General features: G+C 26.1%; 2 protein-coding genes across 2 annotated transcripts; one reads left to right on the top strand and one right to left on the bottom strand.

Annotated features, from left to right (window-relative positions):
* Positions 1-8,685: 8,685 nt before the first annotated feature.
* LOC130963532 (F-box/kelch-repeat protein At3g23880-like) lies at positions 8,686-9,921 on the bottom strand. Its single transcript, XM_057889634.1, has one exon. The coding sequence runs from the start codon at positions 9,919-9,921 to the stop codon at positions 8,686-8,688; it is 1,236 nt and encodes a 411-aa protein (XP_057745617.1).
* Positions 9,922-17,425: 7,504 nt separating this feature from the next.
* Positions 17,426-18,234, top strand: LOC130962184 (glutaredoxin-C11-like). The gene has a single exon (XM_057888312.1). It carries the CDS (start codon positions 17,519-17,521, stop codon positions 17,825-17,827), a length of 309 nt encoding a protein of 102 aa, XP_057744295.1. The 5' UTR covers positions 17,426-17,518; the 3' UTR covers positions 17,828-18,234.

Raw genomic sequence — 18,234 nt, 5'->3', positions numbered from 1 at the left:
AAATTCTAACAACTCAACTCATAAGCATAATCTTCTATGTTCTTAGTAGGGTCGGAGTTAGAAATTAAATTTGTTTAATTATGTTCTCAATCAATAATAACAGTCAACAAAGTATAATCCAACTCAACAACTACAGAATATAAAATCCAACCACAAGCACACACATACAATCATAGAAAACACAATCACACACAAATATGCGCAAACAAATATGATGCATGTCTGTCCTATGGCTGATGATATCATCTGTCGGTTATATAGCCAATCCGACATGTCATAGCAATTAATTAACCATGGACAGAAACACCCATTGCGGAATAAGTGGGTTTGAGCTACAACCCCTTTGCTACTACCCGCTTAACCCAGAGCGAGTGGAAGAACCACTACTACCGCTACTACTTAGACGGGTGTTTAATTAAAAACTCAACCTAGAGCAAGTGGAATAATCCACTACTGCTGCTACTACCAAGGCGTCACAATCACTAACCTAGAGCAGCGAGATAAACCATAATCCTTGCTATTGCCCAGGTATCACAACCATACATTCATATAAAATTCCATAATTAAACTCATTTTTCATAATTCTTCTTCTCCATCTCATACCCGGAACAAGTGAGACTAAACCACAATCCTTAGATACTGTTTAGGTATTTTTGAAATATCAAATCTCTCTTTAAAAATAATTCAAATCCATTTCTCTTTCATTAAACTCTTTTTCTTGATAAATTAAATTCAAATATAATTTTTTTTAATAAAACTCAAAATATAATTATTTTTTTAATAATTTAAAATTAGGTAATATAATTTTTAAAGCTTTTGAAATTAATTTTTACTCTCAAAATAATAAAAAATATCCCAAATAATTATCCATACATAACCGAATCAAAATCTCAATATAATATAATACCTCATAAATAATTAATTATTTATTTTTTAAAAATCCAAATTGTTATACCTATACAAACTCTTTTTACATATTTTGTCAATTTGATTGCACACTTCTTTTGATATCTTCACCATCTGCATAGTGTAGTTTGGAATCGTAGAGAGCACCAACTTACTTACAGTGCATCTTTCTACCAAAGAGAGGGTGCACACATTCCAACTAGAAAGTTTCACTGCATCTTGTCCAAAATCGGTTAGAAGTGCTGTCTCTTACACTTTTTATGGACGAAGGATACTTCAAGATATTTTTTTAGATTGTCTGTCAGCGGTATTTATCTTTACTTTTTTCCAGCGAACAAGAACAAAGAACAATTGTCGATATCGGAGAGGGAATTAGAACTCATTAGTGACTATGAATGACACTCTATATTTAATTCAAATTATTAATCCATATCTAGTTTATTTTGTTGAGTATTATTGTGACAACAAATTTTTTTAATACTTTATATCATAAAAAATATATTATAACATAATATAAATGATTTATTTTAATAATTTTGTTATATGTATTTAAAACATTTTTATAAATAAAATATATAAAATATAATTATTTTAATAAATTTATTTAATGTGTTACAATTTTAATATCATGAAAAAATAATTTTTGAAAAATAATTTACTTTCATGCATATACTATAATATATAAATATTTTTTAATTATTATAAATATTAAAATATTTTTATATGATAATAAGTGTGGAAGAGAAAAAATATTTTTTAAAAAATAATATTTAAAAATTTAAAAATTTATTTAATCAAAAAGTGATTGAGAATAATATATTTCACAAGTTAAGAATTATTACTTACTTTTGAATTTAATGATTTAATTATTTATATAAGATAATTATTTATTCTATTTTTTAAATAAAAAATAAAATTATAAAATATATAATAATTTTATATACTTAAAATAGTTAACTTTTGTTCTTGAGACCTCCTGTCTTATATTGTTTTTATTCAATCGAGATAAATATCAAATAATTTAATATTTTATTTGACTACATTAATTATAACTAATTAATTATAATAATTATTTGATTTGACCGACATAAATAAATTGATTTTATTTTAATTTATATTAAAATAATATAATTGTATAATTTTAAATATAATCATTAATGTAAATTGAAACAAAATCAATTGATTTATTCTAACTAAAACAAATTATTAATATAATTGATTAGTTAGAGTTAATATGGTTGAATAAAATATTAAATAATTTAATATTTATCTCAATAGAATTAAATAATTAATTAAATATAATACTCTAAAAAAATTATTAATCAAAATACATAAAACAAAAAAATAATACAAATTAAAATAAAATAATTTATTTATTCCAGTTAAATTAAATAATTAATATAATTAATTAGTTATAGTTAATATGATCAAATAAAATATTAAATAATTTGATATTTATTTCAATCAAATCAAATAAATAATTAACTATGACACTCTTAAAAATTATTAATTAAAATATATAAGATGAAAAACTTTATGCAAATTAAAATAAGAAAAAATTATTCTAAAAGATTATTAATTAGGAAGATTTAATTATTAAAAATAATTTTTAATACTAAAATTATTAAAAAAACTAAATTTTTTTATAATATTTAAAAAGAAGAACCAAATCTTTTTATAAGAAAATAAATATATTTTTAATTATTTATTTTATTTATTTTTTATAATCTTTAATATTTGGTCTTTTTAATAATTTTGGTTCTTCTTTAATCAATTCATTTATTCTAGTCAAATTAGATAATTAATATAATTAATTATTTATAATTATTGTGATCAAATTATATTATTAATATAATTAATTAGTTATAGTTAATATGATCAAATAAAATACATAATTGACACTCTCAACAATATTAATCAAAATATATAAGACAAAAAATTAATGTAAATTAAAGAAATTAATTGATTTATTCTAATCAAATCAAATAATTAATATAATTGATTAGTTATAGTTAATGTGGTTAAATAAAATATAAAATAATTTGATAATTATCTCAATCAAATTAAATAAATGATTAATTAATTAACGCATTTAAAAGAATTAAATAAAATAAATCAAAAAACAGATTGCAATTAATTGAAAAAACTCGATTTTAATAATACATAATAAATTAAATTAAATAAAAAATAACTATTTTATGCTATATAACTTAGTTAAGCACGTCGAATTACCTAATAGTTTTTAATTATTATTTTTATACAAAAATTTTAATGAGACATACAAATAACTATTTATCAATAATAATAATAACATTCACATTACGTTAATATAAAAATAAGTCACTAATAAAATACATTTAACAATACAAAATAAACTTTAAAAATAAATAGGTTAAACAACATATGTATTTATGTATAAATAATTAATTAATGACCGATTTAGTTCTTAATTTTTTATGAACACATGGTAAAAATTCATATATAGTTATATGTAACTATGTATTCATGGCAATATTAATAATTTAAAATTATTAAATAATAATTTAGTCAAATATATTAAATTATTAATATTTATCAATTAACAGCTTCACACAAAAATAACTGCATCTAAATTATTATCATGTATACATAGGATTTATGTAATAATAATAATAATAATAATAATAATAATAATTTGGCAGCATATATGATTAATAGGCTTGAGGTGTGTGGCCCATACCTAGTAGTTATATAAGACACAAGATATGAAGCAGAGAAACCATAGCCTACAACACCACGCAACTGCTCTTTTAGTTTCGTAAATAATGGAGACTCCATGTGACACTGTGATCCGAGACATGGATCTCTTAACGGAGATCCTTCTCCGATCGCCAGTGAAACAAGCGATTCAATGCAAATGCGTATGCAAGAAATGGTTGTCAATCATCTCCAACCCCAAATTCCGTTATTCACACACTTGTCATTTATACGGCAAGTACAACAGCCCTCCACCCACTGCTCTTTTGGTTCAGAATTTCGGAGACACCAAGGCCAAAAGAGCTTCTATTCTTCCCTTCCACACCAATAATAACAACGCCAACAAAATCTTCTTCCATCTTGATCTTGATCGACGCAAACACATGTCTTCTACTATTATATATACACTCTTGTAATGGTCTATTACTATGTAATGTTACACCCACACCCCATTCTGGTTTAACAACTTTTGAGATACGACTAGAATCCCACTTTCTCATATGCAACCCAGCCATCAGCAATGACCACTGCGTTTATCTAGATTACCCGGATGGCAATGTAGATTCCCCATGTAATGAAGATTTCTACATATTTGACCCTTTAGACTTGAAATAACACTACACTAAATACATATGCTTGTTTAATGAATAATGACTAGATTTAATTCATGCATTACTAGGCAAAGTATCATTTTATACCAAGAACCAATTTTTGGTTTATGAAAAATACTATGCACTGCTATTTCAAATAGCATATTGTTGAAATTTAATTTTTTTTATATTTGAAACTTAATCCAACCACTAAATAAAACAAGTCAAATCAAATCAAATCAAATCCTGTTATATTTTATTTACTAAGTTAAAAATAATTAGTTTATATAAAATAGAACAAGTTATTAAAATAAATTGTTTACCTTTTAATAATTACTAAAATGCAACATTTATACATGAAAAACGTAAATACATCTTTTCTATTTCTATAAAAATTATATGTATTTTTACTATTTTTATAAAAACCGTAATAGGGGTATAGTAAATTATGATTTGGACGTAAACGTAACAATTTACGTTGAGTTGTGTATGAAAAAAAACCGTTATGCCCCTAACATTTCTCATGAAATGCTTAAAAAGCTTAAATCGTGGTATCTTTAAAGCAGTTTATGCTTGTTTATGTATCTCTAAAAAATGATATGTCATTGTCAATATAAAAATTCATAATAATTTTCAAATGAGAAAGTATTGAAAACCAATACTAATTGTGTATAATGTGTACAATAGATTAAAAAAAAGATAAAATTACAATTAAAAATTAGATCATTAATTAATTATTTAATTTTAAATTGTAAAATTTGAAAAATTAGGTTTAGCATTTAAACTCATTCACACTACGTATGATTATTTTTAATTTTACCGTAACCTCCAATACACGTTCAAAACTCACCGTCATCTTCTCCGATCCTCACCTCGCGTCAATGAATTCTTCGCGGCCATGCCGACACAACTACATCCTCCCACTAACACCGTCCTCACCTCCGCCGACCAGTCCGATACGCCTCGCCCTCCGACAGTGTTGCTGCCACTGTTTTCGCGCCTCTCTTCTGAACCGGCTTCGTTTTCTCCCATTCCTTCAAGCCTCTTGTCACCGATGATATTACCATTCTCTTCTTCTTCTTCGGATCCAAGCATGGTTAGCTTATTTCATGATTTTAGCCCTATGCTTTACAACAGTACCGCTTTCGTCATGCTTAGTCCTTCAAAACTATGTTTCACCACAATAGTTGTTTTTTCTATTTATTCATTATTTTCTTCTTTTATTTTAATAGTGAATTTATGATTGTCATTTTAGTAGGTATGCGAATAGTTATTTTCATTTTTATATAGATGATTATTTTGATTAGATTGGGTTTAGTTATATATAATTAAAATATGTTTAGTCACCAAAAATATGTTTGATGTTCAATTCATTAGGTATGCAGATGATTATTTTTATCCCTAGGTGGATGGTTATTTTTACTAAGGGTGAGTGGCGCGTGGCAAGCCAAGTAGCGACAATGAAATGGGATGATTATTGATGAAGGTGGGATGATCGCCGGTTGAAAAAAGAGAGTATTGGAGTGAAATGGTTTAGTAAATTAGGATTTCATATGGTTATTTTGTTGAAGTAACTAACTGGCTTTTTTAACAATTTGAAATTTGAAATGAAAAATTTAAAATTTGATGTGAAATAACTGAATGAGAGTTTTTAAATTTATTATTTATCTCTATTGAATTAAATAACTAACCCATTGTACACATTGTCAAGATTCCTCATTAGCTCCTCAATGAGACTCTTTTCAGATTCATCGAATCTAATTTCTTTCATTTACTAATTTCTTTCATTTACACTGACGTTAAATCCAATTTGAATTTTTTTTCTATTATCTGTGTTATATGCTTGAGGATTTTCTAAATTAAAGTTGAGTTCTTATGATATAGAACTCATACAAGAAATTGAAAAGTAGAATTTTGTTTGAGTGCTATAAGTTAAATTAGTCTTTTAAAATTGACAATATAAAATTTATATTAAAATACTATAAAAAAATTTGACAAGAATTATCCTCATTTTCTAAAAGTACAATGGAATAAGAAGAGAAAATGAAAGGTTAAAGTTCTTAATACTATGTGACTTATTGTGATGCACTAAATACACATTATATATTTTGGTGTTGTTTGTATGAACTGTATTGTGCTTTTTTTGTTGAGTTTAATACAATACTACTTATAAAAATTTATATTATTTTTATACCACTTTCGTTTATATTAGGTTGTAATAAATCTAAAATGGTATACCAAAAGAAATGAATATTAAGTTAATTAACTTATGATAGTTGGAATGATATTAAGTTAATTAACACATAATTCTTCATTTTATACCTCTTTAAGTTCTATTTTAGATAAATGAAAAAAAAAATTATTTTATATGAATACAAGTTTAACATATCATTTAGACTAACCAGTATAATGTCAAAACTCAAAATTAAAATATATGTGCAGAATATAGACTCAACTTAAATCATATTTAAGCACCTGCCAAACTAACCAATTCAAATTTTAAACAAGGCACAACAATCAGATGATAAAGTTAATATCATTACTGATATAACTTGAAATTAATATAGATAAGGTCCCAAATATTTATCCAATTTTTAAATTCATATAGGTAAGCATAAATCGCTATAGGGATACTGTATTTCTGTTTATGCCTTGTAAGCATTCTATTAAAAATCGCTATAGGAATGTAGTGGTTTCTCACTCTCAATCCAACATAAACCGGTATACTCTTATTGTGGTTTACATCCAAATCATAATTCACCATACCTCTACAGTTTTTATAGAAACAAAAAAAAAATGCAATTACGTCTTCAATATATAGATATTATAGTTTGATAATATTAAAAGACAACCAATTTATTTTAGTAATTTGTCTAATAAAATATGACAAAATTCATGTTTTACTTAGCATAAATATCAATTAAATATTTTATGATAATAAATAATAAACATGTTATGTTTTTTCATCAATCGATAATATGAAATAAATTTTTTTTAATGTGTTTTATTATTTACAGTAATATATTCTATTACGGTCATATGAATATGAAAATGATGTTGTTTTTAGATGATGAAATATTTGTTGTTTTCTAAATTTTTTTACAATTATTATTGACTTTTTTTATTTATCACAAATTTTGATAAAATAGATAAAATTTTACTTTAAAAATTATTATTTACGGAATAATTATTCATAAATAAACATGTAAATATAGTTATTAATTTTTCATACTAATAATCACCTTGATGAATAAGTTAATACTAACAAAATTAAATAAAGTCAAATTTAAAGAATCTTAAATCCAATGGATATGAATTAGAAAACAATTATTCTTTGCTAGCTAGATAAGTAAACATGATGACCATATCAAAACAGCCACCCTAGCCTGCCATAAAATTTATGGTAAGTGTTTTTGGTGTTTTTATTATAGAGTTTAAATTGTTTAACTTATTTTTTAAAATAAAAAATAAAATATTTAAAATAAAAAATAAATGATGTAAAATTTATTAAATATTATTTATTTACCCTTTTTAGTAATTTAGGTTGTGATAGACATCATAACATTCACTAAAATTTATACAGTACGTGTGATTTCATGAAGTCAAATAGTATTCACCTATTTTGTCAATTTTTAGTAAATCGATGATAGTTTGATATATAATGGTTTGGGAGTAAAATTTACTTTTGTTTTGTGAGTTCTTAAGTCAAAGATGATATTATATAATTCTTAAAAAGCCATGGAGATCCACGTCTGCTTCCTTAGAAAAGAAAAATTGGAATATATTTTCTCCATACACTTTGACTCTAAATCCCTCAGGTTGATTCCAGATAGCTTCGAATCCACCCTCCACCACCCTCCATTGTCCCGCCGCTAACACATGAGGGGCACATCTAATTTAGAAAGATAGGAGACTCGAACCCGCAACTTCTTAATTGAGTATGAGGAATCTATGCCATTTGAGCTATTACTTATTGGCAACTAGAGTTAATAGTTAACTGATGCTAATTAAAAAAAGTTAATCCCTTAATATTATTTTTATTTTATTTATCTTAAATTATAAATAAACTAATATTGAATAATTAAATAGAAATATCAAAATTCGAATGTGTCAAATTACTTCTTTGGCCATGCGGTAACTCACAAGAAATTTGATCCAACAATTACATTTCGTTAACACCATTAGTATAACACACTAAAACAAATTCTTTTGCAATCCACATTTACCACTTGTCATTTTTCCATTGAAATAATGGTCAATGACATAGTCATCCACTCATCCTAGTCATACTAAATCTTGGAATACTAGTCATGTATTTAATGCAAAGAAAAGAATAGAACAGAAACCACCCCATTATTATTCTTTAGTTTGCAGAGCATACTACTTCAGAATAATAAGTTTTACATCACTGCTCCGATCCAATGTTGCAGGACCTAATGCACTCACTTTACATCTATGAATTTCCAACACATAACAATGTCTCAAAGTATTGATGAATAGATCTAGGCACTTCATCTCTGTAAACTTTACAGAGAACCCTCAAACCATAATCTTCCAGGCTATAAGACATTATTTTACCATCTTTGAACAATACAAGCATGGAGTTCTCCTCCTCTTCTTCTTGGCGATGAACAAAACTTAACACAGAAAATGGATTACTTGAAACATTCCACCACAAGGCCGATTCCCCATCATGCATGCGATTAAGATTGACACGATATCTGGCAACCCATGAAGAGTAATCTTCCTCCAACTCCCAAATATCAAACTCCAAAGTATCAGATAGAATCAAGTGCAACCTCCCTCTACATTCTCCAAAATACTTAACACATGAGTCATCAACAGATGGCACTGCTAGCAATTTATCAAAGCAAAGCCGGTTGGTATCAAAATAAAGGGAATTGTCATGATCTAAACGAAACCAATGAATAGCAGCGTTGCAATAAACTCCCTCTGTGACACGTAAGCCATCAGGTAGGTTGCAAATAACTTCACTCCAACCACACGTCTCCGATGAATACAAGCGAATCTCAATTCTGGGATTGAGAACCTTAAATTCGACCCTACGACGATAATATATAACCGATGGATCCATTTGGCCGAATAAAATAACTTTGTAAGAAAGAGGTTGTTTCAGAGGTTCGAAAACAAGATAAGCCTTCAATTCAAAAGGTTCAAATATATCATCACCGTATGGGGAATCTACATCGCCAACCGGGTAATCTAGATAAACGCAGTGGTCATCGCTCATCGCTGGGTTGTGTATGCGAAAGTGGCATGCTCGTGAGTCTTCACTTGTTGGACCAGGTTGGGATGTCGGTATAACATTCCATAGTAATAGACCATTGCAAGAGTGCATAATAGAAGACCTGTAGTTGCATCCATCAAGATCAAGGTGGAAGAACATTTTGTTGTCATTGTTATCATTGGCGTGTAAAGGAACTATAGAAGCTCTTTGGGCCTTGGTGTCTGCGAAATTTTGAACCAAAAGAGCAGTGGGTGGAGGGTTGTTATTGTACTTGTGGTATAAACGACAAGTATGTGAATAAGGAAATTTGGTGTTGGAGATGAGTGACGACCATTTCTTACACACACATTTGCATTGAATCACTTGCTTCACCGGCAATCGAAGAAGGATCTCTGTTAAGAGATCCCTGTCTCCGATCACACTGTCACATGGACTATCCATGGTGGATGATGTGTGGTGCTATAAAACTACTAGGTATGGGCATCTTCTTTTATATATTTTTCGAATGTGTGATTGTTAGAAGTGGATAGGTTAATGTAAGAGTAAAGAGGAAGATTTTTATAAGTTTTAATTAGGTTTACTTAATCAATTTAAAATTTTTTAAATTTTGAATTTAAAAAAATTAAAATTAATTAATTATTAATATAAATTAATATAATTTTATTTAGTTTTTTGCTGATAAGCTTTTGGTTCCTTATATTTTTCCATAAAAAATTAAAAATTATTAATCGAAACACATAAGACAAAAAAATTAATGCAAATTAAAATAAAATCAATTCATTTATTTCGATCGAATCAAATAATTATTATAATTAATTAGTTATAATTAATATATTTAAATAAAATATTAAATAATTTAATATTATTTTAATTCAAAAAAAATAAAACAGATCTAAGGAGGTCCCAAAAACAAAAATTAACCATCTTAAGTATATAAAATTATTATATATTATATAATTTTATTTTTTTATTTAAAAAATAAAATAAATAATTATTTTATATAAATAATTAAATTATTAAATTAAAAAACAAGTAACCATTCTTAAATTGTGAAATATATTATTTTTATTATTTTTTGATTAAATAAATTTTTAAATTTTTAATAATTATTTTTTAAAATATTTTTTCTTTTTCATATCTATTATATCATATAAAAATATCTTAATATTTATAATAATTAAAAAATATTTATATATTATAGTATATACATGAAAGTAAATTAATTTTTAAAAAAATTAATTTTTCATAATATTAAAATTATAACACATTAAGTAAATTTATTAAAATAATTATATTTTATATATTTTAATTACGAATATATTTTAAATGCATATAACAAAATTGTTAGAATAATTTATTTATATTATTTTATAACATATTTTTTATGATATAAAACATTAAAATTACTGTCACAATAATATTTAACAAAATAAATTAATTAAAAAATAAATAATTTTTATGCTTTATCGAATTTAAAATAAAAATGATAAAAATTAAGATAATTTTTTTATATAACAAACACTTATTATTAGTATTTTTTAATGAAAAATATTAAGCATGATTATATATATTACTAAATATATAATATTATATTTAATTATATAATATTTTAATTTTTAATCTTTTCTCTACCAAATTTTTAGATTCGTTCTTGATTATAACACTTTTAAAGTCAATAATCAAAATACACATAAGACGAAAAAATTAATATAAATTAAAACAAAAATAATTTATTTATTCATATAGAATTAAATAATTAATATAATTAATTAGTTATAGTTAATTAATACATTTAACTTTAATAAATCATGAAACACCTTCAAATACCGGTTTTTTTATTTATTTCAATGAAAAAAAAATTTGTTTTTCATTGTACATCGTTTTAAAAAATTTTATATTTTTATCCATTATCTCACAATTTCGTACTCAGTGTCCGTAAAATAGAAAATATTTTTTATCTCAATTTCGCAGTCATCGACAGCTGTTTTATTCAAAATTTGCAGCCAGGGCAATTGGGGAATAGAAATTAACCTATACATGAAAGGGAAATGTTAGGGATAATGATTTTGTTGAATAATATGAATAACTATTAATTAAATAAAAATATATTATAGTTTTAAATTAATTTTTTAAATTTTAATATTAAAATAATCATTCATATACTAATAAAATAAACATTTAATATATCTATTATTTACATTGTTTAATATTTTCATTATTTACCTATACTTTTTCTACATGAAATTAATTGAGATATGAGGAGGAAGAAAAGAATGAACAAGGTGGAGCTGAGGGTGGCTATGCACAATGCCAAACAATTCTTTAACTATGAAAAGCAACGTATCAAAGAAAAAGAGATGGATAAGTGAAGAACCTAATTGGGGTAAAAAGAAAAGAAGGAAAATGTGTGATTAGACCAATGAATTCAGATACAGAAAAAAACTATAGTGGCTGCCGCTTTGTCAATCGCCGTAACCCATACCACTGTCATAGTCGTGTCGATGACGGCAACAAAGCCTCCGTGTAGCTGAGGCGTTCACATGATGCACGATCATTTTGGCGAAGGTATCGTCGTTGACAATCAAAGCTTCAAGAGAGAGGTACGAATTGGAAAAAAAAAAAAATCTATCTTCTGGAGTATAATGAAGGGAATATTTCACTCAAATTAACTTTTAATTTAAAATTTGAATTTTAAAACACTCAAAATATTTTGTTATGTGTGTATTTTGTTATTTGGCTTTTCATACCTTTCTAGATATATTTTATTGATATTCTACTATGTTAATTTTGTTCAGTTTATAACAAAAAATGCTTTAGATATCATGTCTTTTCTTAGATTCTAAATGTAGAAACTTAATTTAGAGTTTATGAATTGTACTGGCATGTTTAATATTTAAACTTTTTAATTTTAATATGGAGAGAGGGTTGATGTATAGTAAAATTATGAAAGTATATGGTGTTTTATCAGAGTATGAGGACTATGTAAAATAAATTGGACCGTCTGATTGGAAGTATTGAAAATTTTGGGTCCGATTTGTGTATTGGCAGAAAACCCTAAATTCAATTTGTGTATACTGACAGAAAATCCTAGATCCGATTTCAGTATCCACAAAACTCTGTTTTCACACAACCGTGTATATCTCCCCAATATTCCATAACTCAACATAACTCACATTTTAATCTCATATAAAAAAAATTAGCCTTAATATTTAGCTTTATTTTTCACTATTGTATATGTATGAGAGGAGCTAAAATATACTTCTTTTTAATATTATGGAGAGACAATAAGTTTAGTATACAATGTGTATAATATAATAGGGATAAAATTAAAATTATAATCAGTTAATAATTAATTTAATTAATTCCTAATAATTTCGAATTTTAAATTTTAAAAACATAAGGATTTGGTTATGGGAAAGTTACATATTCCTCCATTTTACACGTGCGAAAAACGTGCTGCAGTTTCTTTTTCTCTGCCAGTCTCTTTCACTCTCTCCGAACTAAGCCGCAAAGATCACCGCCGCCGTCTGCCCCCCAGAATGCAACCTGACGCCGTCCAGCTGTCCGAGAACGTCTGACGAAGACACCGCCTTTGCGCAGCCCAAGACCGCCATGATCGCCGCTGCCTTCAACGACGTCGCAGCCTGGATCCTCCTCGCTCTCACCGTAGCACTCACCGGAAAGGCCGGCGGCAGCGGCGGCCACAAGAGCCCTCTGGTGTCCGTGTGAGTTCTCCTCTCCGAAAGATGATGGTTATCCAACCGGCGATAAAGCTGGTGGTGCGGCGGTGCTCGAAAGAGCACGATACGGTGGACGAGGCGTATATCAACTTAACTCTCGCCAGAGTGATGGTATCGGAATTCGTGATGGACTTGATTGGGATCCACTCGATCTTCGACACATTTGTGTTCGGATTGACGATTCCAAAGGAAGGGAATTTTGCAGAGAGGGAAAATTTTGATAATGTGTACAATGGATTTTAAATTTGGTCTAATACAAAAAAAAATTCCAAACAATTATTTCAAAAAATTAACCATCTCATCCCAATATCAATAGAATTTACCTAAATACCCTCTTCCCCAACCGTTTGTTACCCCATCCTCATCAATCATCCCACTTCTCCGATGTTAGAAATTTCTTCATCGACTATCAAACAATCATCCACATAGTTATTATTCAACTATTTTAATGATAATAGTAACCACCTAACAAACGTTTTTTTAGTTTTTTATTTTCAAATTTTTTTAATATTATGTTTTAATAAACATAATTTTTAAAATTTAAATATACTAATAATATAAAATATTTTATATAACTATTCAATCACATCTATTCGTTTAAATGACCATTCAAATAGTTAAAATAAAAAATAATATTTTTACTGACGTGACGATGTAATAGTATATAATTAAAATTAAATTCTATTTTTAAATATTTAAATAAGATTGTTAGTTCTCATTTCTTTTTTCTACAACTGTAGGAACTTCTGCTGAATCCTTTTCACTCATGTAACAAAAAATAGATATGGATGCAATTTTATCCTATCACACTCTTGAATTATACCTTCTGTCGAGTTCTAACTCTCAAGTAGTAGTTACCAACATTATTCTATATATTCCCCTTGAAGAACAAGTTTATAATACTAACAAATAATGTCAAAGAATCTTAAATTCTATGGGCATGAAACTAATAGTAAAAATTATTCTTCCTAGCTAAGCAAACATGATGAATATATCAAAACAGCCACGGCCACCCTAGCTTGCCTTGGAATTTATACCCTAGGTGGTTGCATGAAACATGAAATCAAACAGTGTTAACAGAATTGTTATTTTCATTACATCACTATGAACATACACAAGTTAATTAAGAATCCCCTCCATACTCAAAGGGTCATATATATTATTAATATGACACGTATAGGAAGGTTGGAACCTTTTTTTTTTTTACTATATTATTCTATGAATCTGATGCGAGGACCAAACTCACCAAAGTTAGAATGGAGGAAAGGAATTGAATGGAATTGGATAAAACCTATCATGATCTATCTCCACGTCATCAGCTATATACCAATCCCAGCATCTTAGGGAACCAATTATTAGAATAAAATGGTAATAACTAAGTGCAAAAATTCTATTCGTATATTAAAATTAACTATTAAAATTAATTATTAATGTATTTATATATTTTTAATATATATTTTATGTTAATAATTAATTTTAATAATTAATTTTAATGTATATCTAACCTAATCGAACTAAGTGATAATGTGAAATGTTGGTAAGATCATATCAAGCCAACTAAATTACTAGAACATTCACTTTATCCTGTAGCTGTTGACTAATTTACAGGGGGTGTATAATTGGGTTGGATGAATTGGGTTTAAATAAAAAATATATTCAAATCAATTAAAATATAATTGGGTTAGTTTGGATTTGGTTTTAATATCTTTTTTAATTTAAATCCTAATAAATTCTAAATTCGAATCGACTAAAATTGAATTAGTTTGGTTTGTATAATTGGATATTCAACTGAAATGATAAAATAAACAAAAAAATTGCAGAAAAATGACGAAAAATGTTATAAGTATTTTAAAAAAGAAAAATTAAATTAAATTAAAAATTATCATTATAAATAATATTATAACAAATTAATATATAAAATATTAAACTATAAATTAACATCAAAGATCAACGGTAGTACAAATTATATTTTTTAAATTGAATATATAGGATAACATAGGGTATTAAGCTAAGGTTGAATTAATTTTTGTAAGGCTGAATATATTTAATTCAATGAGAATAAATCTGATTTTATCCAATTAACTATTGGGTATATATTAATACCGATTAAATTTGATAATTTTGATTTTGATTGGAAAATCGGATCATCAAAATCATTCACTTACACCACTGCTAATTAATTAGTCTTTACAAAAAGAAAAATCATAATAATGATTTATTGGCATTGTTTTAAGTTAAATTGGTGGGTGTGGGCGAAAACTTGTCATGCATGCTATGGTGATTATTATTAAGTATATCTAGTTACATTTAATATTTACTTTCAGTTTATACACAAAGCGAGTGATATATTACAAAATTAGTTTTCCTTGCTAATTAATTGTTTTCAAAAATAAAAAATTTTAAAACTAATTAATTTAAAATTTAATGTTTAAAATTAAAATTAATTTTTTTATTATAATTAAACTTAATTAATTCAAAATTTAATTTTTAAAATTAAAATTAACTTCTTTTTTTAACTTATTATTTATGTTGTTAAAAAAAAGCATTGTTTTCTTATATTTTTCAATTGTTTTTAATAGGCAACATATATATATAAAGAAACTACTAGAGACAGTAGGGTGATGGTAACAATTTTTGGTGTTTACTTCGGTAAAGTCATTTTAAAACAACAAAAAACGTTTTATCATTTTTCACATACTAAATTTTAGGTTTAAGTTGGAGTAATAAGTATTTTGATGTATTCTCAACTCTCTTCTTTATTTCAAAGTCAAATGTCTACAAATTATTAAAAAGAAAAAACCAAAGAAAAAGAACTATTTTGAGATTTTTGTTATAAGAAAGTTTTCCAACACATCTAAGTAACAGAAAAATGATTTATTTGTCAATATAGTAAATCATAAATCATAACCCTAACCCTAAGGTTACAATAATTTTTGTAATGCAATTCTTTGAAAGGGATGTAAAGGACACATGGGAGTCTTTCAGGGACTTTGACTTTGCATAGTGATATCATTTCTAATTGGATATAAGATTCCATTCTTTTGGCAGACTATGTTGACAACGCAGCATTGTCTTTGTTTCATTTTTTAATTCTTTGTATAAATAAATTAATTAATTAACAATTAGAATAATGTTCTTGATGCTGCAAATCAGAGGCCGAAAGAAAGAGATCTTTCGGTTAATAAATTAAAGTATATTAAAAACACAAAAAATGTTCTTATTCCAATCCGTTGATTATTGTTCTTGTACGGCCACCCCCAGTTGAGCTCAATTATTATATAGTATGAATTATTAATTACAAATAAAATACATAGGAGATAATAAAAAATTAGAGTAAAGTGATTTATAATTATTTTATTCTATATTCTTTAATTATCATTTATTTTACTTTGTATTTTTTAATTATCATTAAAATAGTTAAATAATATCATAAAATTAATTTTTTAAACATTTAAATTGATAAAAAAATATACATAAATTATTATATTTCTAATACATTTTTTAAATAAGAGTTTTATTTGAGTTTAATTAAATTTTTGTATAATTTTTTTTTATCTTATGCTGATTTTTTTTTAGACTTGACGAAAAAAAATTCTAACTTTTTTTAATTATAAAAGTTTTAATATCATATTATGAAACCATTTTCTTCAAAAATTTAAACTAATAAAAAAATATATACATAATTTTATCTAAGAAATGGTATTAAACATAATAAATATACCAACGAACTATAATTCAAATAGCAGAATCTCTCCATATTCACTTAGAAATTGCATGTTCGAATCTCACTCCTAACTTTAGAAAAAAATAAATATATAATTACATATATTAAATTAAAATAAATAATTTCAAATTAATATTTCTCTAGCATTACATATACCCATATTAATTATTGTTTCACAATATATATGTTTTGTGATGCTAAATGCAACTTGGTCGTCACCATCACCCAAATGATCAGAGAGCATAATCTTAATTTCCCTTATCCAAAGTTCAATATTATTCAAACAAATATCTCAAAGGAATGAACTTTATTAGCAACAAGTCTTTCTCTTTCCTAATAATCGATTCACCAATGAATAATTAATCTTTTTTTTTTTTGTTACCTTTCTAGATTATGCAATTATGAAGTCCGTTACTATCCTCAAACCAACCACTATAAATAAGACCTAATGAAATCTCAAAGTCCACACCAAGGAACAAAACACACAAAAGCCTTATATAGAACAACTTAACCATTGTATATTTTCTCTAGCTTACATACTCTTTCCCTTTATACTTTTTGATTTCCCAATTATATGGATAGAGTTAAGGATTTGGCATCAAAGAAGGCAGCAGTTATATTCACAAAGAGTTCATGTTGCATGTGCCATAGCATCACACAATTGTTCTATGAGCTTGGAGCAAGCCCTGCAGTTCATGAGCTAGACAATGATCCCTATGGAAGGCAAATGGAATGGGCCTTGAGAAGCTTGGGATGCAACCCTTCAGTCCCAGCAGTCTTCATTGGTGGAAAATTTGTAGGCTCTTCAAAAGATGTCATATCCCTCCATGTTGATGGTTCCCTCAAACAATTGCTCATCGATGCTAAGGCCATATGGTTTTAGTACCTACCTTGCATCAACTAAATCTCTGTTTGAAGACAAAAATACAGATAAATTCAACAGACATAAATCTATTTAGAGAAAGAGATAAAATATGTCTTTACTCTAAATAGATTTTTCTGTATTTATATTATTTAAAATACAAAACCAATAGAGACAGATTTTTCCGTCTTTATTGTCTCAATATATAATTCTGTATTTTTGTTAGTAAAATATATGTCAAACAGAGCTAAAAAAAATAGCAAGAAATTAAAAAGTTATGTATTAAATAGTAGAATGTAAGTTAAGCTTAGTGTTTTTTTTTTCCCCTTTTAGGGACACCCCTTCTTTTTCTTGAGTGTCCTCTTTAATTTAAATTGTAATGAAAGTCAATCTATATATATGAAAATATAGTCTTAGCTTGCTTTTTA

Source organism: Arachis stenosperma, chromosome 2 (genome assembly GCF_014773155.1).
Source record: "Arachis stenosperma cultivar V10309 chromosome 2, arast.V10309.gnm1.PFL2, whole genome shotgun sequence".
Classification (NCBI taxonomy): Eukaryota; Viridiplantae; Streptophyta; class Magnoliopsida; order Fabales; family Fabaceae; genus Arachis; species Arachis stenosperma.
Note: the sequence above shows the minus strand (reverse complement) of the source record. Positions and strands in the feature narration are given on the sequence as shown.

Coding starts and splice junctions, on each gene's coding strand:
- LOC130963532 (XM_057889634.1), bottom strand. CDS start 9,921: ATGGATAGTCCATGTGACAGTGTGATCGGAGACAGGGATCTCTTAACA.
- LOC130962184 (XM_057888312.1), top strand. CDS start 17,519: ATGGATAGAGTTAAGGATTTGGCATCAAAGAAGGCAGCAGTTATATTC.